The 27,510-nt window shown below is 48.4% G+C and overlaps 1 protein-coding gene across 1 annotated transcript in view; it reads left to right on the top strand.

Moving 5' to 3' along the window:
- LOC138301783 (taste receptor type 1 member 1-like) overlaps positions 1–27,510 on the top strand; it is a 90,411-nt gene that overhangs the window by 50,884 nt on the left and 12,017 nt on the right. Inside the window, exons 3-5 of the mRNA XM_069242285.1 lie at positions 13–90; positions 4,149–4,979; positions 9,557–9,763. Of these exons, the coding sequence (XP_069098386.1) occupies positions 13–90; positions 4,149–4,979; positions 9,557–9,763 (1,116 nt within the window). The remainder of the gene's footprint in view (positions 1–12; positions 91–4,148; positions 4,980–9,556; positions 9,764–27,510) is intronic.

Raw genomic sequence — 27,510 nt, 5'->3', positions numbered from 1 at the left:
TCCAATCGACAGAGCCTTTTGCACCAAAGTGGCTGTAGCCAAAGTGTGAAGAACTACTTTGATGGTGAAATAGCCGCCCTTAAAGTCCAGGTATGTAATTCAATACTGGGAGAAGTACCACCGGCTAGCACGGACATATGACATCAAATTGAGAGTACATAATGGGTGCCTGGGTCGTCATATAGGGTTAGAGTCCTCTGCTGATGGCTAGACCAGATCTGAAAGGCCCTGTCCTCACAGCTTTATGTCAGATAAAATGGGTGTGTGATCTGTGAAAGGGGTGTGGCCAAAGAAGCTAACTAGTAATCCGAGGAGGTGTGGCCAATGTAATTAATGACAAAGCATAAGACATGAAAGCTTAAGTCTTGTGCTTTACGAAGTACTTCACCTGACCGGAATTTGAGTGTCTCTGTGAATTTTCTCTTATTGCATTCAGACATATAATACAAAAGTAGACCTACCCCTAAAACAAGCCAGACCTATCGGCTTAGGCAATACTTCTAAGCAGTAACAAAATAAATGTGTGTCAACGATTTTGCTGTGAATAATTAGAACTGAAGAAATTTCAGTGATAAACATTTGAGGCTGTGAATTAAACTTTATGGATATCAGTGGAAGGTGTTCTTGTCTTTGAAGTGTCTCAATCACTCTCAGTCTCAGTTTCACGCCATTTTCCAAAAACTGATTTTTGCCCCGAGAATGAACAATGTCTGATTACCAGCAGTACCTCTCCCTAATGGATCCCTGCTTGTGACCATGATCCTCAAGCAGGGTTCCCCCCACAAGACACCAAGAATATTTTGGGGGGGGAGCTGGTCCTTAGGGCAAAGCAGGTGGTGCCATCCCTAAAAAATGAACAGTTTTACTGAGTCCTGCCTGGGACGACTTGGTGGGGTTGCTGTCATTTTACCCCCAGAGGTTTAGAAGCCCACTAGACTACGGTGAGTGATACTTTTTTTCTTTAAAAAACCAGAAGGGTTGGTCTCTCTGGTAATGGGCCATGCCCTCACACAAAAACGGTCACAAACAACTGTGTTCCATCTAGGAATCATTCAGTTTGTGACTAAACTATATGATCCAAATTTCCAAATATATTCAACACACTTTCACCAGTGATCAATGTATTGTATAATAAACAAGCAAAACAATGCAGGTGCTCAAAGTGACAGTGCAGTGCATGTGCAAGTGAGTGAGCCAAACAATAGCCAACATATATTCCACTGGCGATATTTACAATATGTACACAACATCTCTACTCATAGGACAAGAAGACTTCTTAGAAACCCAATGATATAGACATTTTGGTTTTTACAGTCCAACACTCAGTGATATGGGTGGAAGCCAATAAGTCAACATTTCGACCGCTTAAAACTATTCATATGGGCTCTTAATCGGGACAGCAAAAGATGGTAGTCACCTGACCAGTTTAAGCTGGTCTATTTCTAATACTTTTCCATGTTTCCTGGATCCAAGGGTCTGGCTCTGACTAGGAATACTGCATTATAGGCTCACAGAAACGTGCCGGCTCAAAACTCTAAGTAACACGGACCGTTTAGTGTTTGGGGACACATTTTGTGTATATGAGATTAAGGGTATATAGGTTAAGATTGTGGGGTATGGGTCAATGGAATAAAGTAAAGGGCTAAGAATGTAGGGTTAAGTTTTGAGTATATAGCATAAAAGTGTTCGGATTTAAGTGTCTATGGTATCGAAATATAAAAGTTAGGAATTATGGGGTTAACTGTTAACATCCAAGGATTAGTTACATATATGTATAGGGTATAGAGGTTAAGGGTTATAGGTTTACGATATAGGATTATTGGTTGGGGGCTATGTGTTAAGGAGTTAAGGGTTATGAGATAGTGGTTAATGGTATAGCGTACAGGGATTAATAGGATGTGGTTAAATATCAGAGTTTATGGTATAGTGCATGTACAAGCTTAGGCATTTGGTTATATGGTTAAACTTTTAGGGTACTGGCTGGCAAGTTTGTGGTTTGGACTTTGGAAGTAAGGGGTTTCTTTACTGTCTCCGTTGGAAACTAGGGGTGGGCAGAAGGCGTAACTTGCGTAATTCTCTCTAGCGTAATTACTCATAATTACCTCTAAATTATTCATAATTCTGTGTAATTATGTCAAAAGCATAGTCCACCATTTACTTGTATTTTCTTAGTGCAAAATGCACCCTTTTATCCAAAATGGCCAGAGTTTTGCACTAAGAAATTAGCACTAAATGCCACAAACACGAACAGCAGTAGCTAGCAGCCGCTCGCTCTCTTAGTTCATTGTTCCTATGCTCCTGTGGTAGGATTTTTGGCCCAAATTACTCTTAATTATTCAAGCTAGCACAATTTTTGTAATTTCGCATCACAAGAGTATTATGTAATTACTGAAAGTACTCCAGTTACTCTGGTGTAATTACTATTTCACCCATGCATATTGGAAATCTGTTTTACTTAAGTTGTGTTGTTGACTGTTATTTTTATCTCACCTGTACGAAACAAAACATTGAGGCCCGTATTTATACTCCGTTTGCGCCGAATTAGCGTTGTTTTTTTCGACGCAAATTCGGCGCAAAACTAACGCCATATTTATACTTTGCCGTTAGACGCGTCTAGCGCCAAAGTATGGGCAAATAGCGTCATTTTTTTGCGTGAACGCCTGCCTTGCGTTAATGAGATGCAAGGAAGGCGTTCCCGTCAAAAAAATGACGGCGACGCAAATGCGTCGTATTTATACTCCCGGGCAAAAATCACGCCCGGGAGGTGGCGGGTCAAAAAACCCCGCATTTGCGCCACTATTTAACGCCTGGGTCAGGGTAGGCGTTAAGGGGCCTGTGGGCTCAAAATGAGCCCACAGGTGCCCACCCCTGCCCCCAGGGACCCCCCCTGCCACCCCTGCCCACCCCAGGAGGACACCCAAGGATGGAGGGACCCACCCCAGGGACATTCAGGTAAGTTCAGGTAAGTATAATTTTTTATATTTTTTAATTTTTTTCGGGTGGCATAGGGGGGCCTTATTTGTGCCACCCTACATGCCACTATGCCCAATGACCATGCCCAGGGGACATAAGTCCCCTGGGCATGGCCATTGGGCAAGGGGGCATGACTCCTGTCTTTACTAAGACAGGAGTCATTTAAATGGCGTCTGGGCGTCGAAAATAATGGCGCAAATCGGGTTGAGGCGATTTTTTTGCCTCAACCTGACTTGCCCCATTTTAAGACGCCCTAACGCCATTTTCCCCCTACGCCGGCGCTGCCTGGTCTACGTGGTTTTTTTCCACGCACACCAGGCAGCGCCGGTCTGCTAGCGCCGGCTAACGCCATTCCATAAATACGGCGCCCGCATGGCGCTTCAGAATGGCTTTAGACGGCGCTAAATTTTTTGACGCTAAACTGCGTTAGCGCAGTTTAGCGTCAAAAAGTATAAATATGGGCCTGAGTGAGCTTTTTACACTATCACTGTATTAATTTATTTCAGTGAGACACACTTCAGTTTCGAAGTGATGCAATTAGAGGTGTTAAAAATGAACAGATGTTTTTGGAGTTACTAATTAGAATGAACACGATACAAGCAGCCATGGCTGCCATGGGACTCTCAAAACAGTTCTTCCTGTAGTTCAGTAGACATAAGTACACCTGGTAGGTTGGCCTATGTTATATGGAATAACAGAGCATGTTTAGGCATGTGTTGTCTCTATTATCACTATTGACATGACTTTCAGGATCTGTTGGAGAAATGGCTTCCAGCAGGTCTCAGCCCCATTTACTGGCTGCCAGAACACCCACGTAATTTTTCAGTCAGACTGCCAACAGTTGAAGAGGTCTGCTTACCAGATGCACTTTAGCCATGTGATTCTATTTTTCCACATGGCGGTAGCAGGATCGGTCAGCTGTCACCATGGGAGGGCAATGGCTACATCACTCAGCTTATTCCCAGGGACTATGGGAATATTTTGTCATCCATATGTGACTCGGTGAAGGCCTGTTGGGGGTTTATGAGGGTAATTTTGGTTGTGTAGGCAACACTTGGGGAGATCACAAGGGGATTGCAAAAAGTATTTGACAGTTTTTTTGGAAGAACATATTCCTAAAGTTGTCAAACAGTGTGTCTTCAGTGCTACCTAAAACCCATTTCTGTTTTCCCCAGGTCAGCTATGGTGCTTCAAGTGAAATCTTGGCACAGAAGAACCGCTACCCATCCTTCTTCCGTACCATCCCCAATGACTGGAATCAAGCCAAAGCCCAGGCCCTTCTGGTGAAGCACTTCAAATGGCATTGGATTGCAGTATTAGGCAGTGACAGTCAGTATGGGAGGCAGGGTGTGGATCGTTTCATCTCCCTGGCTCCAAAATTTGGTATCTGCGTGGCTTACAAGGCTCATATCCCAAAGGAAGGAATAGGAAACCCCTTCATGGGCACCTCGGTCACTCCAAAGGTGAAAGAGATTGTCTCCCAGCTCAGTAGATCAGCCGTCAATGTCACCTTGCTCTTTTCTGAGCCTGAGTACCTACAGATGTTCTTTTCCATTGTGATAGAGCAGAACATAACAGGAAAAGTCTGGGTCGCCAGTGAATCCTGGGTACAGAGCATGCACATTTCTCTCATTGACAACATACACAGCATTGGCACTGTGCTGGGCATTGCAGTGAAGCAGGTCCTTATGCCCGGCTTCAAGAGCTTCATCTCCAGAGCATTGGATTCCACAGGTCAAGTTCATGGAGATGTACTGCCAATCAGTTACTTTGGTCTAGAAGAACATCAAGTTAGTGGGGGCTTGTTCCAAAGAGGGTGTTATCAAAACTGCCACAAATGCAACACTCTCACTTTAGATGATCTCCCGCTGATCTGGAGCCCACCTGAAAGGAGGAAATCCTTCACCTCCTATGCAGCTGTCTATGCCCTGGCACAAGGGCTGCACAGACTACTGGATTGCAACCTGGATAAGTGCAACACAAGCAACAATGTCTTCCCCTGGCAGGTAATAGAAGGCTCATGAAGAGGTAGATGTATCCCACCTACTAGGAAATAGCAGATGCATGAAGGGCTAGACTGTATACACCAGGCATGGAAGAGCGTGGCTGGAAATATATTAGCAAACAACCAATGAGCTAGCCACTATATTATCCTGGTACATAGGAGAAGACTCGGGAACATGTAGCAATATCCCCTTGGTTGCCAAAAGGACACATATAAACATGTGTACAGGTACTGATATCATCTGGGATATGAACATTCTCCACAACAGGTAAAGCCAGCTATACGAACAAGCAGTGCTACTCACCCAAGTATGCAGAGCCATCCTCCCTCTAATGTGATGCCCATGTCAATGTTAGGTGTGGAGTGTGCTAATGAAAGCCACATAAGCCAATCTTCATAAATGAAAGAGGAGAAGGCCAAAACAGGCTGTTAGCTGTAAAGTTGCAACATACCATATTGCCCTAGTCTGTAGATGTATTTATTTATTGTCCTACATGTCGCAAGAACTAGCTAAATCAAGCTTCAGAGCGCTGAACAGTCAGAGCAGAAGCATCAACTGGCCTATGGTTTGCAGGACTAGAAGAATAAAACAGGAAGTTAATGTAACATGGTATAAAGCTGCCAATATGAGCATATGGTATCAAACACTATGGTCCACATTATAACCTTGGCGGTAAGTGCTGCCTACCACTGTGGCAATGTCCGCCAAAAGACCGTCGCCACGGCTAACAGCCGTCCCTCATAATATGACCACAGCTGGATTAACGCCACAAGGAGGGCGGAAATCCGGCTGTGGCCATGCTGGCAGACGGTATTAAGGTGGCGCGGCTACCACCAGCAGTGCCACCCCAGTAGACTGCCACTAGCCGTATTATGAAAACTAAAACGGGCTTGCGGTGTTCTGCTAGCAGGCGCTGCTGGTGCTAGCAGCTCCCCGTCCCCTGCCGGAAGACCCCCTGGATACAGGTAAGTTGGGATTCCGAAAGGGAATGGGGGTGGGGGTTTTGTGTGTGGGGGTGTGTACATGAATGTGTGAGTGTGCATGTATGCAAATGTGTGTGGAGTTGTTTGTGTGTGTGCATGTGTGAGAATGTGTGTATGAATGGAAATGTGAATACGTGCCTGAGTGCCAGTACGAATGTGTGTACGGATGCATGCATGAATGAATGGATGCATGTATGTATGCCTGTGTGAGTGAGTGTGTGAATGTGTGGTGTGTGCCTGCGAGTGTGCATGTGTGGGGGGATTAGAAGAGGGGAGCGTGGATGGAGGGGTGGTGCATCTGGGGAGTGTAAGGGGAGTGGATGGGTCTCCTACCAGTCACAGAGATGGAATTCCCTGTCACTGGTGGGCCTACCACCATGGTTTCCATGGCGTTACGAACGCCACGAAAACCATGGCGGTAGGCAGGGTTAAAATGCCGCTGGCGGTACAGCAGCGGCTGCTGGGTTGAAGATTGTTATCAACAGACCGGCCTCTGCTACGCCATGGCGGTCGGTGTGGTACATTGGCGGGTTGGCTTCAGCCAACCCGCCAATGTCATAATGTGGTGGTATGTACTGCCAGTCTATTGGCGGTACTACTGCCACGTTTACACCGACCGCCGGGGCCATAATGACCCCCTATGTAATCAAGGGTACATCGATACATAGAGACATAGGCAGTCTAGAAAACTATTCACAGATGAGCTGAGCATGTAGCAAGGTAACAAGTCACAGAACAGTTTGGGCAACTAGGGGGCATACTTGCATGAAAGTTGTGTTTCTAAGCAGTAGGTGGAAAGGTAGTACCTGTCTCCTCTTTCAACGGTGTTCACATCTATCTCCTCTCTGAAATGTGTTCTTTTTCCATCAGGGTATGAAGTTGTCATTTCTTGGCAGGATATTCTCACACTTCCCCTCAGTTACCAGTCTTCACTTTTCTCCTCTAAGTGGATTTTCATAACCTGTCTTCTGTTGGTAGGGTGCTTCCACCTGTCTCCTGTTGGATAGATATTCTAACCTGCCTCCTCTGGATGATGCGTTCTTACATTGTCACTTTTTGAAAGACATTCTGGTCTACCTCTGCCACGATGACCACAGTGTCTCTTATAGACACATATTGGTCACCTCAAGATGAGAGTTAGATATTTCACCAGTTTCCGTTATGCGGGAACTCTCACCTTTGTTACTTTTAAGAATAAATCACCTTCTGTATCTTCAGAATTGGGTTTTTCTAGAGGTGTAAGGTGTGCTGTGAACACCCAGCCGTCCTGGGATGCTACCACTTTCGAAGATGCTTTCCTTTCAGCTCAAGGCCTTTGTACATCTGTGAGGCAACATTAGTGAGCCCTCAGATCTGACAACTTCACCTCAGGAGGTAGGTATCCAGGTGCTCCTCTCTTCATTTTCAGGGGAAAGTAGGGTCCCATTATTTTGCCTCACACCACTGGGAAATGCAGTTCTTCAAGTATTTTGGTTGTCTTTCCATTTCAAAGGTCAATATACTCATACATTAACGAAGCATAATGCACAAAATGCTACCACTAAGGACGCTTTCTGTGAGGCTGACATATCTCATCTTGGTAAGGAAAAAGCCCAGCCACTATGGTGGAAATCTCCCATAGGTCACTACAGATTGCATAACAATACCCTTCTATCTTGTAATACAAATGTTTCATAGATTGACCCCACGTAGGATAAGGAGAGCGGTAGTCTACCATGATATCAAAGTTGAAATGTTGACTTGCATTTATATTGACTCCACACTATCACCAACAACTCATTGTTAAGGTAAATAAATGTGGAGTATAAATTTATATTTACCTATGCATGTTTACCTTAACAATATATTGGTCATCGATATTCTGAAATTAGTGGTCGAAGTGCATTAAAAAAGTATGGGAACTGTGGTGTTCCATGCAATGGGTGGGATCAGTGAGGGTGAGGGCGAGGTCAAAGGTGTGACTAAAAAAACAAAATACTCTGTACATTTTTGGACTATCACCATCTGGTAGCTACATACAAAATAACATGCAGCTTAAATGAAAAATAAATAAAACTAAGTTGTTAGTGGGAAACCTAGTACATTATAAATCTTTTAATTAATGTGCTGCAGAGGTTTGTGTGTAACAAGAGAGCCACAGAATTAAATCATGGTTGGTGCAGTAGAGAATAGTCACTTGTGTATTTCTAGTGCTACAAGGTTAGAGCATATGCAAATATGTATTCATTATACACAGTATAATATAGACTGCTACAAAATTCACTAAAAGTTTTAAGATAAAAGGGTGCTTTCAAAATATAGATTTTAGTAATACCCAGACTGTATGTAATACATTTGTATTTACATGGCAATCCCTTCAAGACCTCTTCAGGGGTAGTAAGCGCTATATAAATACAAATTCAATTAAAAGCAAGCACTTCACAGCTCAGTTGTTAACTCTTTGCACTACCACTCAAAAATAAATCTTTCTCATCCAAAGCTATGAGTGATTCAATCAATTACAGCCAGTACCGGCTCCCAAGCATCCTTTACATTTGTAGATTACCCCAACCATTTGCACTCGTGCACATTTGCATTTCTTTCAGGGAAGCAGATGCAATGGCAGGAAGGTTTGTTTAGCTGTCTTCCCGGCTTTGGTTTCACAGTACAGGAGACTCACTGCATGACGCTTCAGCTGAAGTGCATTTATAATTTCAGACTCAATGGTCCTGGGACGGTTGTCTTTTTACAAAAAAATAGGGGAACAGTTTTCCATAAATCAGAAATGTAGGGGCATGTTGTTCCCCTCCGATCCCACCCATTTCAACCACTGTCTGAAATTGATGTATGTGCAGGTCAATATTCTTGACCTCGATATTGTGATGTACTACAGGGAGAAGCAGGTTAGATTTCATCCTGGGTTGGAATCTATTAGCGAAGCAAATTGAAAGACTGTGAGGTTGTTGTCACCATATCAAGCAGCATATTTGCCTGTGTTTCTTTTCAACCCAGAAACGTTTTTTCTTGGGTAAACTAAGTTTCATCTATATTGCAGTCTCTTGCAGCCTCGACCCAGACGTACCCTGCATTGATGGGTCCACCTTGCAGAATGGTTGTGGAGACCATACGGCCCATAGTAATACTTTTTTTGAGCCGCATTTGCGTAATTTTTTGATGTAAAAGCAGCGCAAACTTACAAAATACAATTGTATTTTGTATGTTTGCGCCGATTTTGCATCACAAAACGACGCAAATGCGGTGCGAAAAAAGTATAAATATGGGCCTAAGACTCTTAGATCCCACATATATTCATAAGCTTTAGCCTGATATAGACCCTTGAAGAACTGGGGTCCCCCTGGGCTTCAGGGTCTGCAAGGGTCCTCGTTATGCCCCTGCCTTGACTGCTAGGCACCCAGAGCCTTTCGTGCTTCAGAGTCCTGGAGATAGGTCAATGCCATCTTCGTTCTCCATATCCGAAAGTCAAAGAGCTCTCAGACCCCAGCCTTGTTCATGTTGCCATTCACGAATCAGAACCACGCATTCATGTTGAGCTTTTCTTGTGTGCTCCTTTATGTATTTATTTGCCATTTAATGGTTTGATGTCTGTGCCTGCAGCTTCTCCGGGAGTTGAAGAATATAAACTTCACATTGAATGGACAGCCCATCTATTTTGATGAAAATGGAGATCCCCCTACTGGGTATGAGATCCTGGCCTGGGACTGGACTAATCAGGGTGCCAGTTTTCAAACAATTGGCCAATACGAGCCCCTCAATGGAGATCTGACCATCAATGACTCTCTCATCAAATGGGACAGAAACAAGGTAAGTTCAACCCAAATAATCATAGAGCTGACATCCACGGCATTCATTCACTGTGCACCTGACGTCCATCACTTCTTCGGTATTTACCAGATATATGTCACTCTATCATCACACATGTGATGGCGTTGTTGCTTTCCTTTGCACCTGACTGATGTTTCTCCTTCTCTTTGCAGCTGAATGCTATGACACCTTTATCGCACATCTCACTTTACTTTTTTTTCTACAGACATGACAGCTGGCACGGCTTGTTAATACATCTCACTACTGTCGCTATTTCCCCTCTTTAGTCACCTGACTGCTGCCACTCTTGCCCTCCTTGTGCACCTGACTGCTAACACTCTTCCCCTTCTTTATGCACCTTGCTGCTGCCACTCTTTCCGTTCCTTGTGCACCTGACTGCTGGAACGCTTCCCTTCCTGATGCACCTGACTGCTGGCACTCTTCCCTTCTTTATGCACCTGGAAGCTGGTACATTTTCCTTCCTTGTGCACCTGACTGCTGGCACTCTTCATTTCCTGATGCACATGACTGCTGGCATTCTTCCACTCCTTGTGCATCTTGCTGCTGCCACTCTCTCCCTGCCTTGTGCACCTGACTGCTGGCACGCTTCCCTTCCTTATGCACATGAGTGCTGACACTCTTCCCTTCCTTGTGCACCTTGCTGCTGGCCCTCTTCATTTCCTGATGCACATGACTGCTGGCAATCTTCCATTCCTTGTGCATCTTGCTGCTGCCACTCTCTCCCTTCCTTGTGCACCTGACTGCTGGCACGCTTCCCTTCCTTATGCACATGAGTGCTGACACTCTTCCCTTCCTTGTGCACTGTTAGAAATGGGGTTTTTGGTTGGCAGTCAGGTTGCCCTCTGTCCAAGCAAGAACCCTCACTCTAGTCAGGGTAAGTCACACACAATCCAAAATCAGCCTGTGCTCACCCTCCGGTAGCTTGGCACGAGCAGTCAGGCTTAACTTAGAAGGCAATGTGTAAAGCATTTGTGCAATAAATCATACAACACCATAGTATAACACCACAAAAATACACCACACAGTGTTTAGAAAAATATAGAATATTTATCTGGGTAATTGTAGGTCAAAACGATCAAAGTTGCAATACGAATTTGTAAAGATATCACTGAAAAGCGATATTAAGTGTCTTTAAGTCTTTAAAAAGCAATAAAGTGTCTTTCAAGCACAGAGTACCTGGTTTCTGGTGGGAAATCTCCTCAGAGGGCCACAGGAGAAGAGATGCGTGGAAAAAGGGGGGTGTGCGTCGATTTCCTCTCAGCACACACAGACTTGCGTCGTTCTTTTCCACGCGGGGAAGTCGGGCGTCGTTTTCCGGCGCGCAGACAGTCTCTTTTTGTGGATCGCGGGGATTACCAGATGTCCCGGGTCTGTGCGTGGATTCTCCTGCTTATTTTCCGGCTGCGCGTCGTTCTGCGGGGCTGCGCGTCGAAGTTTCGATCTCACGGTAGGCGTCGCGTCGATTTCTCCTTGGAAGTCGGGCGGCGTTGTCCTTGCGAGGCCGTGCGTCGAAATTTTGGTCTCACGGCAGGCGTCGCGTCGATTTCTCCTTGGAAGTCGGGCGGCGTTGTCCTTGCGAGGCCGTGCGTCAAAGTTTCGCACTCACGGTAGGCGTCGCGTCGATTTCCCCTGGAAAGTCGGGCGGCTTTGTCCTTGCGAGGTTGTGCGTCGAAGTCTCGATCGTCCCGAGGGCGTCGCGTCGATCAGCGTCGGTGTGCGGCTTTTTCTCGCCGCGAAACAAGCTGTGCGTCGAAATTTTCGGCGCACGGAGCGTCCAAGTGAAAGGAAGAAGTCTTTTTGGTCCTGAGACTTCAAGGAACAGGAGGCAAGCTCTATCCAAGCCCTTGGAGAGCACTTTCACAGCCAGACAAGAGTTCAGCAAGGCAGCAGGGCAACAGCAAGACAGCAGTCCTTTGTAGAAAGCAGACAGGTGAGTCCTATGAGCAGCCAGGCAGTTCTTCTTGGCAGGATGTAGTTTCTGGTTCAGGTTTCTTCTCCAGCAAGTGTCTGATGAGGTAGGGCAGAGGCCCTGTTTTATACTAAGTTGTGCCTTTGAAGTGGGGGGTGACTTCAAAGAGTCTCTAAGAAATGCACCAAGTTCCCTTTCAGCTCAATCCTGTCTGCCAGAGTCCCAGTAGGGGGTGTGGCAGTCCTTTGTGTGAGGGCAGGCCCTCCACCCTCCCAGCCCAGGAAGACCCATTCAAAATGCAGATGTATGCAAGTGAGGCTGAGTACCCTGTGTTTGGGGTGTGTCTGAGTGAATGCACAAGGAGCTGTCAACTAAACCTAGCCAGACGTGGATTGAAGGGCACAACAAGATTTTAGGGCAAAGAAATGCTCACTTTCTAAAAGTGGCATTTCTAGAATAGTAATATTAAATCCGACTTCACCAGTCAGCAGGATTTTGTATTACCATTCTGGCCATACTAAATATGACCTTCCTGCTCCTTTCAGATCAGCAGCTGCCACTTCAACAGTGTATGAGGGCAGCCCCAATGTTAGCCTATGAAAGGAGCAGGCCTCACAGTAGTGTAAAAACGAATTTAGGAGTTTCACACTACCAGGACATATAACTACACAGGTACATGTCCTGCCTTTTACCTACACCGCACCCTGCTCTAGGGGTTACCTAGGGCACACATTAGGGATGACTTATATGTAGTAAAAGGGGAGTTCTAGGCTTGGCAAGTACTTTTAAATGCCAAGTCGAAGTGGCAGTGAAACTGCACACACAGGCCTTGCAATGGCAGGCCTGAGACAGAGTTAAGGGGCTACTGAGGTGGGTGGCACAACCAGTGCTGCAGGCCCACTAGTAGCATTTAATCTACCTGCCCTAGGCACATGTAGTGCACTCTACCAGGGACTTACAAGTAAATTAAATAGTCAATCATGGATAAACCAATCAGTAGTACAATTTACCCAGAGAGCATATGCACTTTAGCACAGGTTAGCAGTGGTAAAGTGCCCAGAGGTCAAAAGCCAACAACAACAGGTCAGAAAAAATAGGAGGAAGGAGGCAAAAAGTTTGGGGATGTCCCTGTCAAAAAGCCAGGTCCAACATGACCCCCTACCAGCCTAAAGCCAGGGGAGAACAATCACTATCCTGATGTACTTCCCTGTTTGAGGCGACAGAACAAGGACCCAGGCCCACAACAGCAGGGGCATGCTCCAGTTCTTCGCCTTCCTGACTCCAATTGGATCACTCTGTCCATACTCTCAGGGCCCACTAAGCCAACCCATGGGGAACCTTTCTCCTTACCTGCGGATCCCATCTGTGCAGCACCTAACCTTACTTTGCTCACAGATGTATCCCAGGAGCAGGATAGTACCACCATGACCAACACAGTGGTGTTGCCCACTCTACCCCCGGGGTGTGACACTTGTCCCCTCCCCAGGGATAACTCTGTCCACCCGGACAGCAAGCCACAGTGGTTTCTGACAGCTGTCAGAGATGAGAGCCAGGCCCCAGGCCTCTCAAAGCTCTCCCACCACTGTGGCTGTGGAGAGTGGGGGGCGGTAGCCCCAGGTGCTGGGCACCCTTTAACCACTCTCCCTTCCACCAGGTCAGGGATGACAGCCTGAACCTGGTCCTCCCCTCTGGGGCTCTGTACCCTCCCCCCTGGAGCGGTACCCCCAGAGTCCAACATGGTCAGGGTGCTTATAGAAGTCACCCCGTACCATTCCTCCACCAGTGCAGGGCTGTTAACCTGCAACTGGCCCTCCAACCTGGGGTCTGTACCTTCAGGTTGGACTAGTGCCCGGGGTGAGGCTTCCCTCCCCCTGCCCTCCCTTCTGGGGTCCAACACCCTCCAACTAGGAGTGGCCTCCTCAGAAGACAACATGGTAGGGGCACTGTTATCAGTAGCCCCTCCCTCCAGGTCCAGAGGGACACCCTGAACCTGGTCTTCCAGCCCAGGGTCTGTACCCTCAGACTGGATCACTGCCTGGCAAACCAGGACTTCCTGGGAGGCACACCTACCCCCCACCAGGTCAGAGTTTAACCTCTGCACCTGCCCATTCAACTCAGAGTCACCCCCCTGAAGTTGAACAATTGCCTGGCACGCCAGGACTTCCTGGAGGGCACACTGACCCTCCACCAGGTCAGAGTTTAACCTCTGCACCTGACCATTCAACTCAGAGTCACCACCCTGAAGTTGAACAATTGCCTGGCACACCAGGACTTCCTGGAGGGCACACTGACCCTCCACCAGGTCAGAGTGTAACCTCTGAACTGGGCCATTCAACTCAGAGTCACCACCCTGAAGTTGAACAATTGCCTGGCGCACCAGGACTTTCTGGGAGGCACACCTACCTCCCACCAGGTCAGAGTTTAACCTCTGAGCCTGGTTCCCCAACCCAGGGTCACCACCCTGAGGTTGGGCAATTGCCTGGCACGCCAGGACTTTCTGGGGGGCACACCTACCCCCCACCAGGTCAGCGTTTAACCTCTGAACCTGGTCATCCAACCCAGAGTCAACACCCTGAGGTTGGCCAATTGCCTGGCACAGCAGGGCTTCTTGGGAGGCACACCTACCTCCCACCAGGTCAGAGTTTAACCTCTGAACCTGGGTATCCAACCCAGAGTCACCACCCTGAGGTTGAACAATTGCCTGGCACGCCGGGACTTTCTGGGGGGCACACCTACCCCCCACCAGGTCAGAGTTTAACCTCTGAACCCGGTTATCCAACCCAGAGTCGGCACTCTGAGGTTGAACAATTGCCTGGCACACCAGGACTTTCTGGAGGGCACACTGACCCTCCACCAGGTCAGAGTTTAACCTCTGAACTGGGCCATTCAACTCAGAGTCACCACCCTGAAGTTGAACAATCGCCTGGCACGCCAGGACTTCCTGGAGGGCACACTGACCCTCCACTAGGTCAGAGTTTAACCTCTGAACCTGGTTCTCCAACCTAGGGTCACCATCCTGAGATTGGACAACTGCCTGGTACACCAGGGCTTTCTGGGGGGCACACCTACCCCCCACCAGGTCAGAGGTTAACCTCTGAACCTGGATATCCAACCCAGAGTCACCACCCTGAGGTTGAACCATTGCCTGGCAGGCCAGGACTTTCAGGGAGGCACACCTACCTCCCACCAGGTCAGAGTTTAACCTCTGAGCCTGGTTCTCCAACCCAGGGTCACCACCCTGCGGTTGAACCATTGCCTGGTATACCAGGACTTTCTGGGGGGCACAACTACCCCCCACCAGGTCAGAGTTTAACCTCTGAACCCGGTTATCCAACCCAGAGTCAGCACTCTGAGGTTGGACCACTGCCTGGTACACCAGGACTTTCTGGGGGGCACGCCTACCCCCCAACAGGTCAGAGCTTATCCCCTGAACCTGGTTAGCCAACCCAGAGTCACCACCCTGAGGTTGAACCATTGCCTGGCAGGCCAGGACTTCCAGGGAGGCACACCTACCTCCCACCAGGTCAGAGTTTAACCTCTGAGCCTGGTTCCCCAACCCAGGGTCACCACCCTGAGGTTGGGCAATTGCCTGGCACGCCAGGACTTTCTGGGGGGCACACCTACCCCCCACCAGGTCAGAGTTTAACCTCTGAACCTGGTCATCCAATCCAGAGTCAACACCCTGAGGTTGGACAATTGCCTGGCACAGCAGGACTTCTTGGGAGGCACCTCTACCTCCCACCAGGTCAGAGTTTAACCTCTGAACCTGGGTATCCAACCCAGAGTCACCACCCTGAGGTTGAATCTTTGCCTGGCATGCCAGGACTTCCTGGGGGGCACTCTCACCCCCCATAAGGGACACACCGTCCCCAAGGGCCACACAAGAGTCTGGTTGGCACAGGTCTCCCGACCTCTGCCCATCCGGCAGAGTCTGGGTTTCCCCCAAACCAGAAACGGTTTCACCTGGGTCATTCCTGGGGGGCTCTGCTCTCAGAGCTGTCCCCTGACTCTCAAGGTCCTCCACTGGGGTCTGCAACCCCCTCTCAACCCTATGTCTGGACTTCTGCACCCCCTCACTAGGAGGGGTACTGCCAGACACCAGAACTGTTGGGATGCTGGCTACAGTCACCCCCCCAAGTTCTTCTGACACTGCGGGGCTTCCCTCAAAAGGTGGCCCTACGGTACAGGCTAGGCTTCCCTCCTGGTGTTCCCTCATGGAACCCTCTAGGACCTGGGACCTACCTGGGACACTACAATCCTCTCCCACCACACTCGGTTGGGAACCACCTAGACCACTCCCTTCAGGAGCACCCCCAAATGCCTCTTCAGACTCTCTGGTACTCACCCAGAAGTCTGCCTCCATTGTAAGTTCCCTGGGGTCAGAGAACTCACACTCCACCTGGTGTTGGCGTAGCTCTGGAAAATAAGGACCAGACATATGCTCTCCAGCAATTACATCACTCTGCCCTTCACATGTATTAACCACAGTACCCTTCACCCAACCACCCAGTAACTCAACCTTGGAAAAGCACTCTACTTCACCCTCCTGAGACTGGTGAGACAGTATCTGTCTGTCCCTGACACTCAACCCAAACTCTTCTGGGATGTCTCTACACTCTATATCCAGGACGTCCACAAGGGGGGAACCCTTTTCTCTGTCACTCTCTGCTAGAGTCAGTAAAGTGTCCCTCCCCCCAGTAGGAATATGACTCCCTGTGCCAGTTCCCCAATCCTTCTCAGGGACCCTGTGCATAACGGGAACTACCTCATACCCTTGAACTGCCTGGGGGGTGTCAACTCCCTTCTTCAAGTTGGGCACCACATCTCTGGGCTTGTGCCCTTCTTCAGCAGTACTAGATGCAATATTTTTGCTGCCACCATCTGAACTGGACTCAGCCCTTCCGGCCTCCAGTTTCAGCTCTTTACAGCTCAGCTCTTGAGCTGCAATCTTTTCTTCTTCCAGGGCTAAGAGTCTTTTTGCCTCAACCTCTGCAAGATACTCCTCTAATTGTTGCTCCTGTCGCCTTTGACTTCGGAGCCATTCATCTATTTCTGGGTCACTGTCCAACTCTGAGTAGTCTTCCTCCTCATCTGAGTAGTCTTCCTCCTCATGTGCGTAGTCCTCCTCCTCATCTGAGGGGTACTTAGTCCTTTGGTTTCTTGCTGCCTCTCTCTCCGCCCATCTTTCCTCCCCCCAGACTATGTAGTGATGGATCATCTCCGCTTTAGTAGATCTCCTTGCTACAGGAAGGCCCCATTGTCTGCAAAGCTTCCTTAGGTCAGCCTTAGTGAGGTGGTCAGTACGAACAAAGAATGAGTAGGTACACAATCCCATTTTGATAAGATCTTATCAGCAAAAACCAAAATCCAAAGTCCAAAATATCAATAGTATATCCAGGAGGACATCAGAGAACCAAGAGCCAAAAAAGATGAAAAATCAAGTTGACCTTCAACTGTGGGTAGGTAGTGAAATACTTAGCTACTGTATGTCACTGCACAAACACAAGTCCTATCCTCACCGCTGATCACCAATGTTAGAAATTGGGTTTTTGGTTGGCAGTCAGGTTGCCCTCTGTCCAAGCAAGAACCCTCACTCTAGTCAGGGTAAGTCACACACAATCCAAAATCAGCCTGTGCTCACCCTCCGGTAGCTTGGCACGAGCAGTCAGGCTTAACTTAGAAGGCAATGTGTAAAGCATTTGTGCAATAAATCATACAACACCATAGTATAACACCACAAAAATACACCACACAGTGTTTAGAAAAATATAGAATATTTATCTGGGTAATTGTAGGTCAAAACGATCAAAGTTGCAATACGAATTTGTAAAGATATCACTGAAAAGCGATATTAAGTGTCTTTAAGTCTTTAAAAAGCAATAAAGTGTCTTTCAAGCACAGAGTACCTGGTTTCTGGTGGGAAATCTCCTCAGAGGGCCACAGGAGAAGAGATGCGTGGAAAAAGGGGGGTGTGCGTCGATTTCCTCTCAGCACACACAGACTTGCGTCGTTCTTTTCCACGCGGGGAAGTCGGGCGTCGTTTTCCGGCGCGCAGACAGTCTCTTTTTGTGGATCGCGGGGATTACCAGATGTCCCGGGTCTGTGCGTGGATTCTCCTGCTTATTTTCCGGCTGCGCGTCGTTCTGCGGGGCTGCGCATCGAAGTTTCGATCTCACGGTAGGCGTCGCGTCGATTTCTCCTTGGAAGTCGGGCGGCGTTGTCCTTGCGAGGCCGTGCGTCTAAATTTTGGTCTCACGGCAGGCGTCGCGTCGATTTCTCCTTGGAAGTCGGGCGGCGTTGTCCTTGCGAGGCCGTGCGTCAAAGTTTCGCACTCACGGTAGGCGTCGCGTCGATTTCCCCTGGAAAGTCGGGCGGCTTTGTCCTTGCGAGGTTGTGCGTCGAAGTCTCGATCGTCCCGAGGGCGTCGCGTCGATCAGCGTCGGTGTGCGGCGTTTTTCTCGCCGCGAAACAAGCTGTGCGTCGAAATTTTCGGCGCACGGAGCGTCCAAGTGAAAGGAAGAAGTCTTTTTGGTCCTGAGACTTCAAGGAACAGGAGGCAAGCTCTATCCAAGCCCTTGGAGAGCACTTTCACAGCCAGACAAGAGTTCAGCAAGGCAGCAGGGCAACAGCAAGACAGCAGTCCTTTGTAGAAAGCAGACAGGTGAGTCCTTTGAGCAGCCAGGCAGTTCTTCTTGGCAGGATGTAGTTTCTGGTTCAGGTTTCTTCTCCAGCAAGTGTCTGATGAGGTAGGGCAGAGGCCCTGTTTTATACTAAGTTGTGCCTTTGAAGTGGGGGTGACTTCAAAGAGTCTCTAAGAAATGCACCAAGTTCCCTTTCAGCTCAATCCTGTCTACCAGAGTCCCAGTAGGGGGTGTGGCAGTCCTTTGTGTGAGGGCAGGCCCTCCACCCTCCCAGCCCAGGAAGACCCATTCAAAATGCAGATGTATGCAAGTGAGGCTGAGTACCCTGTGTTTGGGGTGTGTCTGAGTGAATGCACAAGGAGCTGTCAACTAAACCTAGCCAGACGTGGATTGAAGGGCACAACAAGATTTTAGGGCAAAGAAATGCTCACTTTCTAAAAGTGGCATTTCTAGAATAGTAATATTAAATCCGACTTCACCAGTCAGCAGGATTTTGTATTACCATTCTGGCCATACTAAATATGACCTTCCTGCTCCTTTCAGATCAGCAGCTGCCACTTCAACAGTGTATGAGGGCAGCCCCAATGTTAGCCTATGAAAGGAGCAGGCCTCACAGTAGTGTAAAAACGAATTTAGGAGTTTCACACTACCAGGACATATAACTACACAGGTACATGTCCTGCCTTTTACCTACACCGCACCCTGCTCTAGGGGTTACCTAGGGCACACATTAGGGATGACTTATATGTAGTAAAAGGGGAGTTCTAGGCTTGGCAAGTACTTTTAAATGCCAAGTCGAAGTGGCAGTGAAACTGCACACACAGGCCTTGCAATGGCAGGCCTGAGACAGAGTTAAGGGGCTACTGAGGTGGGTGGCACAATAGTCAATCATGGATAAACCAATCAGTAGTACAATTTACCCAGAGAGCATATGCACTTTAGCACTGGTTAGCAGTGGTAAAGTGCCCAGAGGTCAAAAGCCAACAACAACAGGTCAGAAAAAATAGGAGGAAGGAGGCAAAAAGTTTGGGGATGTCCCTGTCAAAAAGCCAGGTCCAACATGCACCTTGCTGCTGGCACTCTTCATTTCCTGATGCACATGATTGCTGGCAATCTTCCATTTCTTGTGCATCTTGCTGCTGCCACTCTCTCCCTTCCTTGTGAACCTGACTGCTGGCACGCTTCCCTTCTTTATGCACACGACTGCTGGGACTTATCCTTTCTTTATGTACCTGGCCGCTGGTACATTTTCCTTCCCTATACACCTGACTGCTGCCACTCTTCCCTTCCGTATGCACCTGACTGCTGGCACTCTTCCCTTCTTTATACTTCTGGCACTCTTCCCTTCCTTGTGCACCTGACTGCTGACACGCTTCCCTTCCTTATGCACATGACTGCTGGAACCCTTCCTTGTGCACTTTGCTGCTGCCACTCTTTCCCATCCTTGTGCACCTGACTGCTGGCACTCTTCCCTTCCTTATGCACATGACTGCTGTCACTCGTCCCTTATTTTCCATCTTTTTGCACCTGACTGCTGGAACTCTCCCCTTCCTTATGCACCTGACTGCTGGCACTCTTCTCTTCCTTGTGCACCTTACTACTGCCACTCTTCCCCTCCTTGTGCACCTTACAGCTGCCACTCTTCCCCTCCTTATGCACCTGACTGCTGGCACTCTTCCCTTCTTTATACTGCTGGCACTCTTCCCTTCCTTGTGCACCTTGCTGCTGGCACTCTTTCTGTCCCTTGTGCACCTGATTGCTGGATCGCTTCCCTTCCTCATGCACCTGACTGCTGGCACTCTTCCCTGCTTTATGCACCTGGCCGCTGGTACATTTTCCTTTCTTATGCACTTGACTGCTGGCAATCTTCCCTTCCTTGTGCACCTTGCTGCTGCCACTCTCTCCCTTCCTTATGCACCCCACTGCTGGCACGCTTCACTTCCTTATGCACATGACTGAAGGCACTCTTCCCTTCCTTGTGCACCTTGCTGCTGCCACTCTTTACCATCCTTGTGCACCTGACTGCTGGCGCTCTTCCCTTCTTTTCCTTCTCTTTGCACCTGACTGCTGGCACCCTTCTCTTCCTTGTGCACCTTACTACTGCCAATCTTCCCATCCTTGTGCTCCTTACTGCTGCCACTCCTCCCCTCCTTACGCACCTGACTGCTGGCACTCTTCCCTTCTTTATATCGCTGGCACTTTTCCCTTCCTTGTACACCTTACTGCTGGCACTCTTCCCCTCTTTGTGCACCTTACTGCTACCACTCTTCCCCTCCTTATGCACCTGACTTCTGGCACTCTCACCTTCCTTATGTACATGACTGCTGGCACTCTTCCCTTCCTTGTGCACCTTTCTGCTGGCACTCTTTCCGTCCCTTGTGCCCCTGATTGCTGGAGCGCTTCCCTTCCTGATGCACCTGATTGCTGGCACTCTTACCTTCTTTATTCACCTGGACGCTGGTACATTTTCCTTTCTTATGCACTTGACTGCTGGCAATCTTCCCTTCCTTGTGCACCTCACTGCTGGCACTCTTCCCTTTCTTATGTACATGACTGCTGACACTCTTCCCTTCCTTGTGCGCCTTGCTGCTGCCACTCTTTCCCATCCTTGTGCACCCGACTGCTGTCACTCTTCCCTTCCTTATGCACATGACTGCTGTCACTCTTCCCTTCTTTTCCTTCTCTTTGTACCTGACTGCTGGAACCCTCCCCTTCCTTATGCACCTGACTGCTGGCACTCTTCCCTTCTTTATACTTCTGGCACTCTTCCCTTCCTTGTGCATCTTGCTGCTGGCACTCTTTCCGTCCCTTGTGCACCTGATTGCTGGATCGCTTCCCTTCCTGATGCACCTGACTGCTGGCACTCTTCCCTTCTTTATGCACCTGGATGCTGGCCCATTTTCCTTTCTTATGCACTTTACTGCTGTCAATCTTCCCTTCCTTGTGCACCTTGCGGCTGCCACTCTCTCCCTTCCTTGTTCACCTCACTGCTGGCACGCTTCCCTTCCTTGTGCGCCTTACTACTGACTGCTGGCACTCTTCCCATCCTGACCACCTTGCTGCTGCCACTCTTTCCCATCCTTGTGCACCTGACTGCTGACACTATTCCCTTCCTTATTCACATGACTGCTGGCACTCTTCCATTCTTTTCCTTCTCTTTGCACCTGACTGCTGGAACCCTCCCCTTCCTTAAGGATCTGACTGCTGGCACTCTTCTCTTCCTTGTGCACCTTAATAATGCCACTCTTACCATCCTTGTGCTCCTTACTGCTGCCACTCCTCCCCTCCTTATGCACCTGACTGCTGGCACTCTTCCCTTCTTTATACTGATGGCACTCTTCCCTTCCTTGTGCACCTTACTGCTCCTACTCTTCCCCTCCTTGTGCACCTTACTACTACCACTCTTCCCCTCCTTATGCACCTGACTGCTGGCACTCTCCCCTTCCTTCTGTACATGGCTGCTGGCACTCTTCCCTTCCTTGTGCACCTTGCTCCTGGCACTCTTTCCGCTCCTTGTGCACCTGATTGCTGGAGCCCTTCCTGATGCACCTGACTGCTGGCACTCTTCCCTTCTTTATGCACCTGGACGCTGGTACATTTTCCTTTCTTATGCACCTGACTGCTAGCAATTTTCCCTTCCTTGTGCACCTTGCTGCTGCCACTCTCTCCCTTCCTTGTGCACCCGAATGCTGGCACTCTTCCTTTCCTTATGCACATGACTGCTGGCACTCTTCCTTTCTATTCCTTCTCTTTGCACGTGACTGCTGGAACTCTCCCCTTCCTTATGGATCTGACTGCTGGCACTCTTTTCTTTCTTGTGCACCTTACCACTGCCACTCTTCCCTTCGTTGTGCTCCTTACTGCTTCCACTCCTCCCCTCCTTATGCACCTGAACACTGACACTCTTCTCTTCTTTATACTGCTGGCACTCGTCCCTTCCTTGTGCACCTTACTGCTGCCACTCTTCCCCTCCCTGTGCACCTTACTGCTGTCACTCTTCCCCTCTTTATGCACCTGACTGCTGGCACTCTCACCTTCCTTATGTACTTGACTGCTGGCACTCTTCCCTTCCTTGTGCAACTGACTACTGGCACTCTTCCCTTCCTTATGCACCGTACTGCTGCCACTCTTCCCCTCCTTTTGCAACTAACTGCTGTCACTCTTTCCCTTCCTTATACACCTGACTGCTGGCACTCTTCCCTTCCTTGTGCATTTTGCTGCTGCCACTCTTCCCCTCCTTTTGCAACTGTCTGCTATCACTCTTTCCCTTCCTTCCACACCTCATTGCTGGCACTCTTCCCTTCCTTATGCACGTGACTGCTGGCGCTCTTCCCTTCCTTGTGCAACTGACTACTGGCACTCTTCCCTTCTCTATGCAACTGACTGCTGTCATCCTTTCCCTTCCTTATACACCTGACTGCTCGTATTCTTCCCTTCTTTATACACCTGATTGCTGAAACTATTATCTTCCTTATACAGCTGACTGCTGGCACTCTTCCCTTCCTTGTGCACCTGACTACTGGCACTCTTCCCTTCAATATGCACTTTTCTGATATCACATGTCCCGTCCTTGTGCACCTGACTACTCGCACTCTTTCCTTCCATATGCACCTTTCTGCTGTCACTCTTTCCCTTCCTTATGCACCTTCTTGCTGTCACTTTCCCTTCCTTATGCACCTTGCTGCTGTCACTCTTTCCCTTCCTTATGCACCTGACTGCTATCACTCTTTTCCAATGAATTTGCCAGATGTCTCCTTTCCTATGTATATGATATGCAGTTTAATTCTATGATTGCTTGGCCTAGACAGCTGACAGCTTTCACCCATTCTAATACACCGAGTGTCAGTCCTTCTCTCAGCAGCTCGTTTCTCTCACTCCTGTGTTTTGCACTAAAGTGGGAGCTGCCACTGCTTTCCTCGGCCCTCTCGTACCAGATGCACGGAAATGTTAACTTCCGTCTCATCCCTCGTGTCAGCTGCTGATGCCTCTGATGTAGTGACAACTGTCAGTCTATGCCGAAGTTATTCTATCTACAGCTATCTCTTTTTTCTTATGCCCTTAACTGGCAGCTGTGTTTTCATCCCTATGAAAATGAGAGCTGCCCCTTCTCTAGGCCTCTGCAAGCTGTCGCCCTTTCTCTATGAATTTCTTCACAGTGCAACACGCCTGGAGCTGGAAAGCACTGCAGTTTCAAGAGTGACTACGAGATATTTAGTGAAGATACGTGGTTGGTCTGAGCACGCGAGTGCGCACCAGGACGGAACAATCTGGCAGACAACGGTCTGGATGATAAAAGAGCAATATACATAAGCCCCGTTGTAGTACCTATTCGTGCCCTTTGGCACTGCCGAGGACGAGACAGAGACGCGGACCTTTGTTAAAGCATCGTCACCGCAGCGTCACTCCACCACAAGGCCGCATTTGCTGCCGCAACAGCAGGCCTTCTTGCCTCAGCCACCAGCAATGACGGATGCGTCTTGATGAGCCTTTCTCCTCAGCTCAGGTCTAGACAAGCATGTTATTCCTCCGGTCATTTCCCCAGTTCGTTGAAGGCCGGTTTTGACCTCCCTGTTGCCTCTGTAGCTTTGCCAGCTCCCGAAGTTGATTGCAGCTGGTACCGGGGCTTTCAAAGAAAGAGAGAGGTAGTGCTTAATTTGAGCCGGAGCTTTCGTGTGCAGGGCACGGTGCTTATTTTTGAGGGCCGGCACTTATTTTTGTGCGCAAGCATTTACTGTGAGCAAAAGACACACATGGACAAGTCGGCGGAAAAAGAAAAAAGTGTCACAAAGGGAGAAAGCAGAAAGCTGCCAGAGTGAGCTGAAGGGGCAGGGAGGGATTATAAATGGATTAAATAGGCCGAAGATGGCTTCAGGATTTGCCGCCTCAGTATTCCGTGCTCTCACATTTACTTGCAACAGCTGCTTGTTCAGAGGAGAGCTTTGGGCACTGGCACGTTTTTATTTACAAAGTAAGCACTGGAGAGAGGGGAAGAAAGGGGTGGGGGGAGTAAGTGGAGTTAAAGTGGTTAGAGGTCGAGAAGGGAGATGGAGAGTGAGAAAGACCATGAATAATTGGAAAGAGCGAGCTTTCAAGAGAAAATGCATGGCTGCCAAGTTTCCCCGGTCCATGTGCGATGTGATACACCAGCCCTGGTTTTTAGGTTGAGCGTAAGCGTATGACCTTTTGTATACTTTTAAGTATACTTCTTCAGTGGGCTTCCAGTTATTTCATTTGTTAGTTTCACTGTCATTTAAAAATCCTTGCTTGCTACTGGTCAGTCATGTCTCTTTGTCCCGCGTTCTTCCGTGTTGGAGCAGGGACCAACTACTGTATAATTACGCTTCGTCCTGTTTATCTGGTCTGTAGGGGACTTTTCTTTACTTTGTTTCCTGATCCTGTCCAGAAAAGCTTCCCTTTTCATTTGCAGAGCATTCTTCCTCTGAGCTTAGCTGTAAACAAGGCTAAAAAATCAGGCTGTTATCTTTTGGTCTCTCTGCACACTCTCTCAGCTGCCTGGCTCCTGCCCTTCCTTGGCTTGGATTTTCTTTACCAAGTGTGCCTGCCTTTGTGCTGAGAGCAAGAGCAGGGGATCACTTGTAATTGCTTATAGCCTAGGCACCCAGCCCTACCAGGGCTCTGCGATCCTTAGAGACAGTTCCCACTTCTGCTCCATACTGGGATCCCACTCCCAGCTCCATCAGTGCATCTCAGTTCACACACTCAAAGCCCTCAGCCGTGCCAGTACCAGGAACCCCACACATGCTCTCTGTCAGAGCACCTCATTCTCTCAGTTAGTACATTCGGCTGCTCCAGTAGTGGGACATCAAGTGCAGTTCAATCAGTGCACTGCAGTTCACACACTCCAAGCCCTCACCCATGCCAGGAACCACAAACACACTCTGTCAACCAAAGCACCCCAGTTCTCGCAGTCAGTACACTCTGCTGCTCCATTACTGGAACGTCGGGCACAGCTCCATCAGTGCACAGCAGTTCACACATTCAAAAGCCCTCAGCTGTGCCAGTGCCAGGAACCCCACACACGCTGTCTGCCATAGCACCTCAGTTCTCACAGTCAGTACATTCTGCTGCTCCACTACTGGAACCTCAGGCGCAGCTTCATCAATGTACTGCAGTTCACACACTCCAAGACCTCAGCTATGCCTGTGCCAGTGCCAGGAACCCCACACACGCTGTCTGCCAGAGCACTTCAGTTCCCGCAGTCAGTGCACTCTTTTTCTCCAGTACTGGGACCTCAGGTGAAGCTCCATCAGTGCACTGCAGTTCATACACTCCAAGACCCTCAGCCGTGCCAAAACCACACACACACTCTCTGCCAGAGTAGCTCAATTGTTACAGTCAGTACACACAGCTGTTCCAGTACTGGGACCTCGGGCACAGCTCCATCAATGCACCTCCGTTCACACACTACAAGCCCTCAGCCGGGCCAGAACCGCACACACGCTGTCTGCCAGAACACCTCAGTTTTTACAGTCAGTACACTCTGCTGTTCCAGTACTAGGACCTCGGGCACAGCTCCATCAGTGTACCTCAGTTCTACCCTGGCGAGGTCACTTCCTTTCCTATATTGGGACCCCGCTCACATACAGGTCCATTACAGCAGATCAATTCTGATATTCAGTCCCACTTCCAAGCCAATGCTGGGCCCAAAAGAACAAAACACAACTCAGCCAGTGCACCTCAAATCTAAGTTCCAATGCCACTTTTGATGGGAACCACCACAGCTCCGTCAGAATCCATCAATTCTAACATTCAGTGCACATTTCCTCTCAGTACTAAGGCTCACACACACACACCCTTCAGGAGTCCTCACTTCTGTGGTTCAGAGGCAATGCCACTCCATACTGGGCCCCACTCGCAGCTTCACCAGCACCTCCAGGCTAACACTCGGAAACACTGGCACGCCAATATTAGGCCCCACACATAGCTCCATTAACATACCTCACTTCTGACCTTGTGTGCCTGTTACTATTCCAGTACAGCAGCCTACAAACAACTCTGTCAGTGCACCTCAACCCTAACCTGCAGCGCCCTATTATTCCAATACCAGAAATTATATGGCACTCCGTTTGTCATTCCTCACCGCTGCCTTTCTGTTATTCCAGCACTAGGCCGGGTCACAGCTGTGTATATACCCCGATCCTGATCTGAAGCGCCTCAATATTTCTGTATTTGGGTTCACATACAACTCTACTAATTCTCCTCCTGCTGTTCTGCAATGCTCCCTGCCGTTCCACACTCTGACTTCTATTTGAGGACGTGGGGGAGCCATTTAACTCTATCCTTAGCTGCCATCTCTGTTTGGGAGGGTCTGTTTCACCTATCTCACTTTGTTCTTTCATTTACTGTGTTTACTCTCAATGTTTTCTTTCTCTCCCACTTTTCTCTTTTCAGCTCTTAAAATCCACACGTTAACAGTTTCGCTCTTCCTTTCAACTGTTTATTTCTACTCCTCTCCCTTTTTTATTTCCCTTTTTCTCTTGCTACCTCCTCTTTCAAACTTGCAAAAACTTGATTATTTCCTTCCTTGTTTTGTTCCTCCCTTTTTCCTTCATCAGGCGTTCATTCTTTCACGTTTTTTTTCTCTTCCCTTCATTATTTCCTTGTCTTTTTTATTTGCTCTTTCCTTTGACTCGGTATGCGCCCTTTCACATTTTTTAGAACTTTCTTCCATCCTTTCGCTGGTGTTTTTCTTATCTTTATCTGTCAATTCACGTTTTACTATAAATCTCTCTTTTTCCCATCTCTATGTGGAAGCCACAAATTACTTGTCGGGACCTGAAGTGTCAAAGTGGTTTTCCCATTCTGTGTCTGTGGGAAATGTGTCAGTACATACATGCCCTGGTTCGTTCGCTGCTTGTTTCTCTCACTATCTCTCTTTTTTTCTCTAATGTTCATTTTTCTCTTTCTTTTCACACTTCTTTCATTGTTTTTTCCTCTTTATCTTTCATTTGCTAGCTTCCTTCCCTTTTTTCTTTGGCTCACATTTGTGCTCTATTTCTCCCCTTAGTTGTATTTTCATTTTCTCATTCTTTCTTTTCTTCTTTCTTTTATTTCTTTGCAACCCCTTCTCTTTTTCTTTTTGTCAGTTGTATTCCTTTCACTTCTCTTTTTCTGCCCCATCTCTCCTGAGGCCTTGTTATCAATGGAGCAACAGG

Source organism: Pleurodeles waltl, chromosome 6 (assembly GCF_031143425.1).
Source record: "Pleurodeles waltl isolate 20211129_DDA chromosome 6, aPleWal1.hap1.20221129, whole genome shotgun sequence".
NCBI lineage: Eukaryota > Metazoa > Chordata > Amphibia > Caudata > Salamandridae > Pleurodeles > Pleurodeles waltl.
The sequence above is the reverse complement of the archived record's forward strand: the minus strand, read 5'-3'. Positions and strand labels throughout refer to the sequence as shown.